A 14,717-nucleotide genomic window follows, 5' to 3' on the forward strand; every position below is an offset into this window, starting at 1 on the left:
TTTTGGAATTCCTAGCCATAATAGGAGCAGTGAAAGGGAGAACTCGAATGAAAACCATAACAAGGTGGTGATTAAATAGAATGATTTGACGCAGGTAATAACTTCATTTGCAAGGCGTCAAACTTGGCACTTCATGTTTATATAGCATCTGGAAGTGAATATAATGCATTGCGTGGTGAAAAGCAAGGTCACAGCTAGCACTTTCATATCAGTGCCTGCTGTCTGAGCGTCGGACTCTGGGGATGGATGCTGATCAGGGTGCTGTAGGTAAGGGGGACTTGGTGAGCAAGCAAACATGCCTGTCTGCTACTTGAGCACAAGCATGCAGGGCCTGAAAATGTACATGCATTCTCAAGACAAAAATGCCATATTCCTTTTATTTTTGAATTTTTTTTTTTACCGAAGCCTGTAATTTCTTTACCCTGATTTAGCTGGTTAAATAGTTTAACCAGCTAATGGAGGAAAAAAAAGCTCCTCAACCATAAGTTGCTGCAAATAGGGGCTGCTTAGGTTCGCCTATTAAGAGTTACCACTGAATTATACTAGTTCGTAGTTTTCAGCTGATCCATGACCCCATAATGGTTTCCATCATAAATTTAGTTATTTTATTCTCTTCACGGGACGTTTACATCACAGCCTGACTTTCAGATGTATGTGGCATGTCTGTTGCACCCAAACTCCTCAAGATGTAAAAGAGAAATCCTACTTTGATACCAGCTGACCGAAACCTGACGGTATTTTTATGAATGTATGTGAATCTGTGATGCATGGCATGAGTAAGCCATTTGAGAAATAACGGAAATGAGCTTGCTGTGAAGATTGCATGGAGAAACATATTCATCAAATAATCCATCTCTTGTTTTTACATGTCGCAATATGCTCTGTGTAAGTTGATTAAAAATGGGGAAAAAAAGCAAAAACCGAAAACATTGTCAACGGAAAAGGTTGACTAATTCAGCTGAATTGTGTCAGTGTCTTTAAAATATAACTACATTTTCGGGCAAATTTATCATTACAAAATTTCCGCAGTGAATTCCTTGTAAAATTTCCTGCAACACATGAAGCAAATGCAAGTCACAAAATGTGAAAGAACTAAATTGTCCATCTGGATTCTTTGCATTAGCCTGATAACTGAGGTTAATACATGACTGAATCATAAATTATGGTGTTCTCGGCTGCAAGCTTCGATTGCTGGCTCCTATTCTGTGATCTCCTCAGCTTTGATCTTTCGGATCCAAAAGAGCCAGCAGCAGCATCTGGCTCGGGTATATAGATCGGCAGTATCAACAGTTGCATTGTTGCATATTGAAGCATACTGGTTTCAGCTTCTCGATCTTTGGACATACATAGATGGCATAAGAATCATGAACATTTTTTTATACCAGAAGCTTCTAAATAACCAAAGATTTATTTTCTGCCATTAGCTGAGGGAGGCATGGACAAATTTAAATATACAAACACATGAGAAATGTATCGTCAGGCTTCCAGCAGACAGCCCCCCAGTACTATCTCAGCATGGATGGGTGTTGTTTTATCACCTCAATACTCTCTAATTGAATGAGAAAGCGTTGTTATAGAAATCAACATTTGCAATAAAAGAATCTCATAGAACTCCACTTCTGATAGAAAATGATCATGCAAGGGAACGATATAAGAGTTTTCTGACTGTTAAAAGTGTGTTGAAAAGGAGAAACATTAACAACTAGCACTCATGCATTGTTGCATATTGAAGCATACTGGTTTCAGTTTCTCGATCTTTGCACATAGCTAGATGGCATAAGAATCATGAACATTTTTTTATACCAGAAACTTCTAAATAACCAAAGATTTATTTTCTGCCATTAGCTAAGCTAGAGGCAGTGATTTAAATAGATAAACCCATGAGAAATGTATCGTCAGGCTTCCAGCAGACAGCCCACCAGTACTATCTCAGCATGGATTGGTGTTGTTTTATCACCTCGGTACTCTCTAATTGAATCAGAAAGCGTTGTTATAGAAATCAACATTTGCAATAAAAGAATCTCATAGAACTCCACTTCTGATAGAAAATGATCATGCAAGGGAACGATATAGAGAGTTTTCTGACTGTTAAAAGTGTGTTGAAAAGGAGAAACATTAACAAGAAGCACTCATGCATGCATGTACACATGCATATTTTATCAGTTAATTCAATAAACATGGATCAGAATTGATCAAATGAATTATATGGAGGAAACAGAAAGATTCTTACTTGATGTACTTGCCATGCCACACAGTTTTGGGCCGGAACAGGCCTGGACAAATCAACTGAGACTATGTTAAAGCTTCTCTCAAAATAACAAGTGATAATGGCCATTGAACCTGATATGTGTCCAATTTTTACATTGCGAAGTCATGTTAAAAATGAGACAAGCGAGCGTAGGAACGCACAAGACCTTGTAACTCAGACAGAATGTTCTCAATCCCGCAATGCTCAATGCCTCAAGCTGGTCATCACAATCAGGAACAAGTTTGTCTCTATGCAGTGGAGAAGCACATTCCAAATCCAAGTGTTGTCAGTCTCTTGAGCAATGAGGCTCTTTCCTGTTAGGCAATGCACATGAATACACTATACAGGTAACCAAAAGGAAAGAAATATTGCCATAAATCAGCACTCATGTTTAATAATGCACTGGATCACCTACCACACAACAGAAGTCCTCATGACATGGACCTGAAGGCAGTGCTGCGCAAAGCAAGGTCAAGGAGAGACTGTAACATTACACAACAGAGAAACCATATGTAGGCCTGCTCATGACTGTCAAGTCTCTGCAAAAAGAATGTGTGGTAAGTCATGAGAAAAAAACCTGCAGCTTATCAACAGAAAAGTCCTCCGGCCTTTTAGCAAGCTCATCTCGAAGCAATGTCCACAAAATGAACCCAAAAATCACCCCAAAAAGCCAGGAATTCTAGGAGGAAAAAAAAAAGCTGGAATTCTGGGAGAAAGAACGGAGCGGAGGATTTTTGCAAATACAGAGTTCTTTTTCTTTCTCTGATTTTTTTTTTTCCTCCTAGAATTTCTGGCTTTTCTTCCTCTCGAAATTCCAGATTGTCTGAGCTTTCTTCTTCGTTATCTGCTGGCCATCCCCCCACTTCTCCCAACTGATTCTCCTTTTTTGAATTTTAAAACAGATTTCCCCCGTATCTGCTGCCGAAATCCGGAATTCTAGGCTGATTTTATTACTCGACTCCCAACTAGATTTAGAGCACCAAAACGATACACTTTGGAGTTAGAACCTCACGAAAGTTTTAGATCTCGTTCTCAGCTTTCCAACGCACCTGGGCTTGGGACTTCTAGAACTCTAGATACAAGCTGAAAACCGAATCTAGGCTGCAGTAAACTTCTTGATAGATTCGGACTTCTCCGTTTCTGCTAAGTTTTGAACTTCAAAATGGCAGAACTGGGTTTTGGGCTCTTCATAAAAGGCCTATGTCTTAGCTTTCCAGAAAGCCTAACAATACCTGAAACCAAGGTCTATAGCTCCAGTTAGAATCCAAAAACCGAACAGTATTCTGGTTTGACTAGACCAGCCCAACTAGGACTTGCTCTCTGGGCCTAGCCCGAATTCTGCCTCTTCACATCAGCCCAATTTCAACCTAATTCAATAATTAAACATCTGCAAAATACCAAAAATTTTCAAGAATTAAATAAATGTAAAAGATACTTAAATTCTAGGCCAATGAGCTAAGAACATACAAAACACTCTAAAACAAAACAATTAAGACTAAGAAATGTGTGAAATAAATTCCCCAATCAAATGTCCACAAAATGAACCCATAAATCTCCCCAATAGCTTCATAATCAAAGTACTGAAACAATAAATCTAAAGGAAGTATTTAGAATGACAGAAAGAACAATATTTGATAATAAATGAACACCAAATAGAGCATTTCATTCCGGAAAGAATGATACAAAGAAGCACGTTGAATCTTATGCTACTTCTATTGCATTAGCAGGGAAGGAGTATTAAGAAACATATGACAACCAACAGCAAACTTGAATCATTTGTTTATTTATAGAAAACAATACTTCAAAATATTAATTAAACGTTTGATTGCCAACATCACTAGGCACACTTTAAAAACAAAGACATCCATTCACTAAATAAACAGTATAGAAGCCCATATAACATATCGATACCAAATAATAGAGAAGCAAGGTGATATATTTAAAATGAAAACGATTATGGAGTATGTCATAAAGAACAAAAAGTTGGCAAATACAGAAAACCCTTGACAGCTGCAAAGCATTTGCCCACCGATACACCTGACTATCATCCAAAATAAATAATGTGCTGCATGGTCCAAAAGGAAGTAGCACTTCAGCAACCGCAGTTTTCCAATAAGGTCGAACTAAGTACATAATATAAATTATTGTCATCATATCAGTTGGCATAAGAAACCAATGTTCTACAAACAAGAAATAGACACCAGAAATCATAATCTACCATATCTTTGATGAGGGAAGAGCTCACTAGTTGCAAAGTCATAAGCACCTAAGATACATTCAAGAGAATGATGATTTGATCCAAAGCATGATAAACTAAGTTTTCAGATAAGGCATCTCACCATGATAAGTTGGGTGCTAACAGTTATGCTCAAGGATTGGTGATTCAGTCCTGCAGATAAAAATTTAGTCAGTGATATCGAAAAGAATTAATGGTGGACCTGAACATTATGCCCGCGTTTTCTCATGACATATAGATATATTTCCATTAGTCAAAATTGGCCCTGCAACACTAGTAGGGAAAGTAGGAATGGCATCTTTGAGGCGATATCGCTTTTGCCCATACTTTGTATCATAGTCCTAGGCGAGGCTCTCATGTAGAAACGCATAACAAACGCCCATTAGAGCGTAAAACAACAAGACAGTTGATCCACAACTTGTATCAGATGCCTTCAGAAGTGAATTGTTTTCAGTAATGAAAAATTCACCATAAGGGATCAGCAATCATGTCCTGATATACCCACCTGCAGACTGAATGATATTAGAAATGAAAGTAACGGTACATTTCAGAAAGAAAGTAGATAACCCCAGAGCTTTTACAAATAATTTGGTCGGCAACACTTACAAGCGATGAATTCGGTCCACATTAGGGTCTAAAAAGGAAGAAGAATGGTGGGTTGTTTCTTTGATTTGGAAGCAGATTCTCTGTCGTTCGCAATTCCTTCCCGCCCACTAGAGGCTACAGTGGCATCTATTGATCGCCCGCTGGCCGATAACATAAATTAGAAACATCGGTGCCCATAGATATGTTTGTTTGGAGGCAAAAGGTACACCGACCGCCCAAGGCTGTGTTGAAGGCTTGAAGCGTCATAATATCATATTATCCCCGCTGCCCAGACCATACCCAAAGCCGCAGACTAGGATAACGAACTCAAAACGTGGATTGTGAAAAACCAAATTTCAATTGAAATAATTTTTTTAAGAGAAATCAATGAAACGACCCACCGTTCCAACAAAAATACTTTTTTACATCAAAAATCTTAAGCTCGGCGGGGTAAATGCATTAAAAGGGGACAAATTTTAGGAGTCTCCACCACCCAAAAAAAATCCTCTCAACTAAAAGAAATTATTAGGTGACCTGTCCAACCATGGAGCAACATGCGCTAAAAACTCCACTGCTCAAGCAGCCCATATTTAGATTTCATGCGCCCAAAAGAGAGACACCGGGAGTTTTGTGGCATTCAACTTGGAACACATCAGGCACCAGACTCTTACGCATGGACCAAAATGTATCGAATCTTCCCAAAAAAACATGTTATCCAAATAAGCATTCCCGCACAACGACAGAAGGCACATGTCCGCCATACCTACTACATATCATCTTTCCTGTTTCCCTTCTCACAATGAACCTCAAAGATGCCCAAGGTGTTGATAAAATAGATCGTGAACTTTTTGCACAGTAGGCATATGATATTTAATATTCCAAGGTTTATTGATGCTCTTGACACGGCAAGCGGAACAAATGCATTCCAACTCAAATAAACAATCTATGCATCACATACTACATCCTTGTCTTAAAAATAATAAGATGACATGGATCTATCCACACCCTGCACAAGATTCATCGCACGCTCTCTCAGCCCTGTAAGCTCTACCATGTAAGTATCTTGGTATGAGAACAAGACCGCAATAATTCATATATGGCTGCAGTATGAAAATCTCAATGCTATATTTGTACAGCCTGCTGGGGAAAGAACTGCCTCAGCAACAATTACTACAGCCCGATCAGGAAGCTTGCCACCTAAAACTGTGATATTTCCGACATCACCACAATCAACATCTAAACTCTCACAGTTATCTGACATGCAAGTCTCTTGGCATGAGAACAAGACTGCAATAATATTCATATATGGCCACAGTGCGAACATTTTGATGTTTTATTTGTACAGCCTGCTGGGGTAAGAACTGCCTCAGCAACAATTACTACAACACTATCAGGAAGCTTGCCACCTAAAGCTGTGATATTTCCGGCATCACCACAATCAACATCTAAACTCTCACAGTTATCTGCCATGTAAGTCTCTTGGTATGAGAACAAGACTGCAATAATATTCATATATGGCCACAGTATGAAAATTTCGATGTTATATTTGTACAGCCTGCTGGAGAAAGAACTGCCTCGGCAACAGTTACTACAGCACTATCAGGAAGCTTGCCACCTAACATTGTGATATTTCTGGCATCACCGCAATACCATATCTACACACCCACCGCTATCTGCTTACTGATTGCTTGTCAGGCACATTGCATGCTCCCTACCACGACACATGCTATCCACATAAGGAAGATGGCTAAAATTTATAGCATCACAAACACAACTACGAGAGTTGTGCAAAAACAACAGGTGATAAGCAGATGAATAGGAATCCAGAATATTTAATTTCAATATTACAACTTAGTCCAAACGCAGAAAACCACAACACCGAAGAACTGAACTTCCATCACTAAACTGCAAGGCACTAAAGCTACCAAAATGCCAACCCAAAATCTCAGGTGTTAATCTAGAGCGACATTGTAGTCAGACGATAGCATTGGCTGCACTTGCAATCCTAGGCCAGAGGTCAGCACATTCCTTCCCTATCGGGCCGGTAATAGCAGAACCTGCAACACACAACCCCCCAATAGCAGTTTAATCACTTGCTAAGTCCTAGAGAGTTTGCCAATCATTTCTTTCTGAACGCAATAGTTTTGCTAACAGCAAGCACTTAATATGAAAATAGAATTCAAGAAATGCACTTTTTTTCACAAAAATCCCACGCCATGCACAAGGCTGGTCTAGCTTTTGTGAGTTCACCATGGCAAGGCAATCCCACAGTGTCAGATTTTGGGATTGCCATGCTAATGTAGCACCACTGGATGCACATTAAGATTCTAGGTAAGCTAGAGTTTGCCAATCATTTCTTTCTCAATGAAATAATTTTGCTAACAACAAGCACTTAATACGAAAACGGAATTCAAGTAATGCACATTTTTTATCACAAAAATCCCATGCCATGCACAAGGCTGGTCTAGCTCTTATGAGTTCACCATGGCAAGGCAATTCCAGTGTCCGATTTTGGGATGGCCATGCTAATGTACACCATTGGATGCACATCAAGATTCCAGGTAAAAGCTATTGCACGCATTCTTTGGTTAAATAAAATCAATGAGAATCAACTGTCTTAATAAAATGTGTCTCAGTATCCAAATGCAGTGTATCAACTACCACTATGCAGGTACTCTTTTGTGCATGACATGCTTCAACCTGACACACTTAATTTGCTTTACCTTTCATTTCTCCCTTTGGGTTCACAATAACTCCAGCATTATCTGCAGAATTGACAAATAAATGAAATAATCAGAAACTTGCAAAAACCACAAGACTAACGACAATTTTCAACTATAGAATTGTAGGAGAATCTAAATACTGCTCCATAGCTACTGACTCATGCCCACTGGTATTTTATTATGCTAAAAATTTACATGACAGATGCTAAGTCCTATATAATACAACCTTGCGAGCAACACATGGACAATACAAAATGATGGTTCCATTTCATGATACGATATTAGATAACACAAGAAAATGCAATATTCTTTAGCATTCAAAAGCATGGTACTGTAATTATAGTCCTGCAGGATATTATGCGATGGTACTAAAAAGCATTCAACGCTTGCACTAAACACATATTGTATGACATTCCAAGGAAAACAGACCTAAGTTCAATTATGTTCACCAATCAGATTATTATGGGTTTTCATCCTTAACTCTCACAAAACCACCAAGATGTAAAAAAAAAAAAAAGCAACCAATATAACATGGAAAATAAAATGCCAAGACTGGTGTGGTATGTCAACTAGCTGTAAATTATTCAAGTTCCTTTTAACACCTGTCTCAAACATCAATAACAAGTCATCCTGAAATAGAAGCACTCTAACAAATAAATCAAAATCCAACTAACCCTGCTCAGCAATTCAAACAAGTTACTTTTAATTATTATAAATTTGTTTATCAGCACAGTGTGTGTCTGTGTGTCCAAAATCACTATAAGCAGTACACTTTTTGCAAGGCAGCAAGAACCAGATTAAGAACAACAAGATCTATAGCTGACAATTTTTCACTGTCCCCTTAACAGCTCCATTTCATCACACAAATAACCATAAGCTAGTCAGCAATGTTGGTTTAGCAAAAATGACCCTTTTGTACTTCCAGACCCAAAAACCCGTGGATGTCTTAGAACCTCTTCTTTAACTGCCACTGACTTCTCCTATAATTCTCACCACCCACCTCAACCAAATTGCTACCTTCCCTGACTCTTCTATGTGCTTAACACACAAACAAGGATGACACAAGCAAACAAGATCAAAGTGGTAGAGATGCCTCATTTCAAGAAGCTGAAAGGATCCATTTACATAGGATTTCCAATATCCAAGCATCTCTTTTGTGCAAGAAGTGAGCACCCCAATGAGGTGACCATACCAGTAAAACATAAAAATCATAGGTCAAGTCAATGGCTCGGCGTGTTGACCACTTCTAGCACCAGAACTTGAAACTCAGTATTAGACTATAAAAGTGTGTGCCTTAATTTGGAAGATGTCAGTGGTAGGGATATTTGATAGCCCTCCCAACCCAGCTTATCCCTATTGGCTGAAGATGTTACCTATTGATAACAAACACACTGAAACCTCCAACATGTGGTACTCAAACCACCAAGAAAGGCTAAAGATGCCTTCTTGAGTTAGATGCCAATGCCTTTTTTGTCAATCTAGAACTCGCAATTGATAATCTAGATGTTAAGTTGCTTGTGGGTCAAGGAGATGGGCGCTGCTAATCTGGATAAAATCAAATTCTGTCTTGACCCCACATAAGCAATAAGTTTGACAAGGCATTGTAAAGAATCGCAGTGCAGGCTCTAGTTTGGCATGTGGCCATAGATCAAGGAGGATATGGTTGTGAAAACACCAGCAGAGAGGCCGATGAAATCACAATGGTGGAGTTGGGAAACAACTAATTACTAGGCCAATATCAACATGAACAGAAAGGCAGCAGAAACAGCAGCTGGCTCAAGATGACAACATGGTACACATGGTAAAACCAATTCTGTTTCAAGAATCATTTGGTCGCTGAAGCCACTGGTGCCCGAAATAGAGCTCAATACAGCTGGTGCTTTGTCCCACCTTCTTGTTGGAACCTTATTCTACCAAGTAGGTGTCCTGTATCAACTGGTTATGGTGCTAAGTCATCCATAATTGTAAGTTCAGGGCAAACAATAAAAAACAGAGATGAAGACTCCTGTATCCTACAGCAGATGTTTATTTGCCTTTTGGGATGGCACAGGGACTGTCCAATCTCATCATGGTTGGCAGCAAGATGAAGTAAAAGAACCCAACAGCATTCTCATACAGGCAAGAGAACATGTCTCTCACCTCCTCTTTGGTATCCCTTTTGGTGCAAACAGTATGAGTTAGGCTGCAGGTGAAGTACAACTTGATGATAAAGGGGTTAGATATAGGGAACAGTCAGATTTAGATAGAAAAAGAAGAACGTAGAAGAAAAGCAGCCGTTAAATAAGAGAACACTATAACTTTCAATGGCTAAAACGGATAAAGATAGCATTTTAACCAAACTAACTTGCCGTGCTCTCTTCTAGCTAGTCCCACTGAAGGATTAGAAGCGACAAGGGAGAGGGGGAAAATGGCACATTAATATTAATCCCCAGGAAGTCGACAGGGGTTTTGTTGAAAAAAAATCAAAAGAAAAAACAGTTCATATAAAACTTTCTGGATTATAAGCAGCCCAGCAGGGACAAAATATTCTCTTTGAATAATGTTAGCTTTCCTTTTACGTATATTTTCTATGGTGCCTATCAATGACTGTGAGAACTAGCACTTGATACTATATATTGTACTCTGCCAGCCTAACTCATCACAAGCAAACTATGCAGCATGTTAACCTTTGCATAACACCAACAGAGAAACTCCCATATAGAAGACTTCAACTGCTCTGCTATAATCATATATGAATTCTCACTATCGAGCCTACGTATTCTTTGAACCACTAGGAGATTGTGGTGCCACCACACAGAATCCATGCCCCAACAGAAATGACCAAATTATAAAAATTTTGTATGATAGACAACAATCAACTTGGTCACTACATTGGAGGCCCCAATCGTTGCAAATATATCCAGGAAGAACAACTAGGCAATAAAAGGAATGCATATAATTAGAACAAACATATAAATTCAAAGAACATATGCTTCATAGCACCGTCAAAAATGAAGAACAAAACTTAGCACCAACACACACGCACCGGAAAAAAAAAAGTTAGTGGTCTTCAGAGGCCAGTCAGAAGGAATATAGCCTTCAAATCACATGATGTGCTGCCTTTAAAGGATTCATCCAAGAATTGGCTGACAAACATATCTAGTTCACGCAGCTAGTATAATCGAACATGCACTTGAAAACTTCACCGTCCACAACTTTCCATCATAATAAATATTCAGACTTATACAAACGAACAAAATGGAGACAAATGAGAATCTAAATAGAATTGAAAAGAGTAATTGCCTTCAAAGTACATGTAGACCCCGTCCTTTCGGCGCCAGGGCTTGCGCTGCCTCACGATGACCGCAGGCATGACCTTCTTCCTGAGATCGGGCTTCCCCTTCTTGACTGTGGCCATGACCATGTCCCCAACGCAAGCAGACGGGAGTCGGTTAAGCCGCCCCTTGATCCCCTTCACCGAAATTATGTAGAGGTTCTTCGCCCCGGTGTTGTCCGCACAGTTCACCGTCGCCGCCACCGGCAGACCCAGCGACATCCGGAACTTGTTCCCAGCCGATCCTCCTCGCCCTACAATTATTTATCATAAAGTTCCTTCAAATCTTGCCTTCATGTACCGACCGGACACGTAAACAGAAACCCTAAACCCTAGATTCCTAGAACTCGATCGAGGATTTCTGAGTGTGACGCAAACAGAAACCCTAAACCCAAGATTCTTAGAACTCGGTTCGAGGATTTCTCAGTGTTCGTGGTGAACTGAGATCGACACGTTGAGGGAAAACCCAAACGCTAAAACCTTCAATATTTCACCGTAATGGATCTAATTCGGTGGATCGAAGCGCAGAACTGTAAACCCTAGCAAAGGGATGAATGAGAGAGACCAAGAGGGAGTCCTTAAAACCAAAGGAAAGGCCAGGAGAGTAAAGCATTGCTTACCCCGCTTCGACATCTCGAAAGAGCTCGGTAGACAACGCCGGGAGAGAGTGGAACCGGCGGCGGTGGAACGCTATATTCGGGGTTTTCTAGGGTTTTCTCCACAAAAGAATACTATTCATGGGTCCCTGAGTGTATCTTTAATTATTTTCAGAGAGTGCCGCGTGAAGTAGGCTTGCAGTCTTTAGGTGAAGCAAGCTTGGCATTTGCCAATTTCATTTTTAGGTTGTTCCGCGACTTGGAAAAACAGTCGCTCCTGCAGCGTACAGTACCGTCTTGATTTTATAAGATCCCTCACCCTTTGGCCTTCTTCTTCTTCTTCTTCTTCTTCTTCTTCTTCTTCTTCTTCTTCTTTTCTTTTTTTTTCTTTTTTTTTCTTTTTTTTTTGCTAGTAAAAAATGGGTAGGGGGGAGGAAGGGACAAACCCACTCCCACATAGCAGCCCCCACTGGACCTCCACCCCGCCAGGAGAATGTTCAATGCGGACAGAAATGACCGTGTGTTGGGCACCCCGACCGGCTTTACTTATACCCTCCCCACCCGTGGGCCCAGCTCAGCTACTCCTCTGAGCTCTGGCTCGAGTCCCACATGTGAGTACGTCACACCCGGCACCACCCCGGCTACTAGCGGTTCAAGAGCGGTCCTACACCACAAGTCCAAGCAGTGGCCAAAGTTGTGAGCTCCGGTCCACAATTTAATTGTTACCGCAGCGATTCGAACTTGGGACCTTGTGGTTAGAATTGCTGCCCAGTACCACTCTAGGCTACCACCTTGGTGGTACCCTTTGGCCTTCTTAAGGTGAGGTTCCATAGAAGTGTTGGTAAAGATGGGTGCACACAGAAAATAGAATTTGTCACCAGAGACTACGATGCCATGCTGGTAGCGATTGAGGGTCAGCGGATATTCGATACGTCCGTAGTCTGTGCCAAGCTCGGAGTTGCATAAGAAGGTATCACTAACACGAGCCTATGCTGGAGGTAGACCATATCCTCTTTAAAGGAGATTCGGCTACAATGATCAAGTGGATCCAGAGTCAGAGACGTAGCGCTGATTTTAAACCGCTTCTCCATGACATCCGTAGGCTTTTAGACGAGTGTGGTCTTCCGCAAGTCTCACACGTTTATAAGGAGGCGAATAGCGCTGTCGATTGGGTGGCCTCCTTCGCGGCCCACCATTCTGGGGGCTTTGCCTGAGTAAACCACGTATCAGTGCTTTTTTTTTGCATTATCTTCTCTTTTTTTATTTTATTGGCTACATTCATACCCGTCGCGTGTAAACTGCCATTGTACCAAAAAAAAAAGAGAAAAAAAGAAAAAATTAGTTTCGCAGCCCTAGCAGCCCATCGTTGATTAGGTTGTTTTGAGAATTTATTTTACTTTTACGCTGTTGTTGTTGCTTTTTTTCCTTTTTTTTTTTCAACAGCGCCTTACAAACTATGGGTATAGGTGCAGTCAATAAAATAAAATAAAAAAAGAAGTTGACAAAAAGGAGAAAGAATAGATACGTAGTTCTCCAAAAAAAAACTTTCGAAGTGATGAGCCACATAGGAGGCAACTCAGTTAGCAGCATTATTCGCCTTCCGGTAAATATAAGTGGCCCAGAAAAAGTCACACTCTCTCAAGAGTTGGCAAATCTCATTATATCAAAGATGATTATCTTTTAAATACCAAGACTGAAGGAGTAAATAAGTTTCAATGAATTTGGTCATCGCTTAACAACTTAATCATGAACTTAGGAATATATTGTTTGAACAAAAAAAATGTATGGATTAAATGGTTAAGAGCAATTTTTTGAATTCAAGAAAGACAGAAATGCTCTTATTTATTGCCATCTCTTCGACTGAAATTTTTAAGGACTTCACTTTTCATAAGAAATAAAAACTCCCTGCCCAGCCTACCTTGTTTATCACATCATTTTCTTGCAAAAATTGAAAATAACTTGATTTTTACCTGCTTTCTTTCTCGGCCCTCATAAATCATAAATCTAGTGCCAAGGTAGAGAAGGATCATAGATTATATATTGTTTGAAGCCCTGATTTTATCTGGGAAAGCTTCTCCAATGGTGTATTGCATTATCATGAGGCTAATCAAATGGCCGATTATATGGCAAGTCGAAGTCGTGCTCTGCGAGGGGATGTAATGTAGATTCATGAGGATGTTTTAAATCCTCCATTTGTAGCCATCCTTCAAGCTGATTGGCCACACCTCTGGAATCTTTTGTATAAATCTTCAAGAATCGCTTACAATGATCTTGATAGCTTGCAGGTTTTCTTAAAAGTTCTGTTAGCAAATACGCAAGGCAACGTGACCTTTGGGCTATGCTCTTATTTTGTCTTCAGGCTATCATGAGATTTGCTAGGAATTACAGCTACCTGGAGTCTATGAGTCTTGATTTCTATCGGCCAATCTTTTTCTTTATTGTTTCCATGCAAGGTGTTTCCTTTAATCAATGCTATGCTTGTAGTTAGACATCCTTTATTGTTGAAGTTTTTTTCTATCTTAAGCTTTTTGAAATTCAAATGGTAGCGAGGGTTTGGCGAAAAAACAAAGAAATAGATTCATTATCCCATTACAATATGACCAAGAACAAGATAAAGAACTAATGCCCTATTTTGGTATTTCAATTGAAATACCCATAAATGATATTTCACATAGAAATAGTATTCTTGCTTATTTTGATGATCCACGATACAGAAGAAATAGTTCAGCAATTACTAAATATGGAACCATAGAGGTAGATTCAATCATAAAAAAAGAGAATTTAATTGAGTATCGAAGAGCAAAAGAATTTAGTCCAAAATACCATAGAAGTTCATGGCGCACTAAGATAATACTTTCATTAGTCGCATGCAGCCAAGTTATGCTCTACTGCACTTTGAGTCTGGACAATTACCACCCTCTATATTCAATTGGTAACCGGATGGTTGATACTGTGGATGATCAATTTGGGATGCAGGGTTTTATCTATTTACAGGACTTTGTTTATATCTTGCTTT

At 39.7% G+C, this 14,717-nt stretch overlaps 1 protein-coding gene across 2 annotated transcripts; it reads right to left on the reverse strand.

Moving 5' to 3' along the window:
- Nucleotides 1-5,408: 5,408 nt before the first annotated feature.
- LOC103714232 (large ribosomal subunit protein uL14) lies at nt 5,409-11,927 on the reverse strand. 2 transcript variants are annotated; one of them, XM_089929040.1, is made up of 4 exons: nt 11,726-11,927; nt 11,075-11,359; nt 7,793-7,834; nt 5,409-6,780 (listed from the first exon to the last, which is right to left on the reverse strand). In XM_089929040.1, the coding sequence occupies exons 1-4, from the start codon at nt 11,736-11,738 to the stop codon at nt 6,761-6,763; spliced, it is 360 nt and encodes a 119-aa protein (XP_089785166.1). In that variant the 5' UTR covers nt 11,739-11,927; the 3' UTR covers nt 5,409-6,760. The 2 variants fall into 2 exon arrangements, with proteins under 2 accessions (XP_089785166.1, XP_008799638.1); XM_008801416.4 differs by lacking the exon at nt 5,409-6,780 and adding an exon at nt 6,853-7,126 and having other exon boundaries at nt 11,726-11,918.
- Nucleotides 11,928-14,717: the final 2,790 nt, after the last annotated feature.

Source organism: Phoenix dactylifera, chromosome 2 (assembly GCF_051530095.1).
Source record: "Phoenix dactylifera cultivar Ajwa chromosome 2, Ajwa_hap1_PhDact_Kaust_v1.1, whole genome shotgun sequence".
NCBI lineage: Eukaryota > Viridiplantae > Streptophyta > Magnoliopsida > Arecales > Arecaceae > Phoenix > Phoenix dactylifera.

Excerpts from the sequence above, each read along its gene's own strand:
- LOC103714232 (XM_008801416.4), bottom strand. Across the intron at positions 7,835-11,074 it reads GGTCTACATGTACTTTGAAG|ATAATGCTGGAGTTATTGTG; the intron begins GCAATTACTCTT and ends TCAATTCTGCAG. Across the intron at positions 7,127-7,792 it reads CCCAAAGGGAGAAATGAAAG|GTTCTGCTATTACCGGCCCG; the intron begins GTAAAGCAAATT and ends TGTGTGTTGCAG.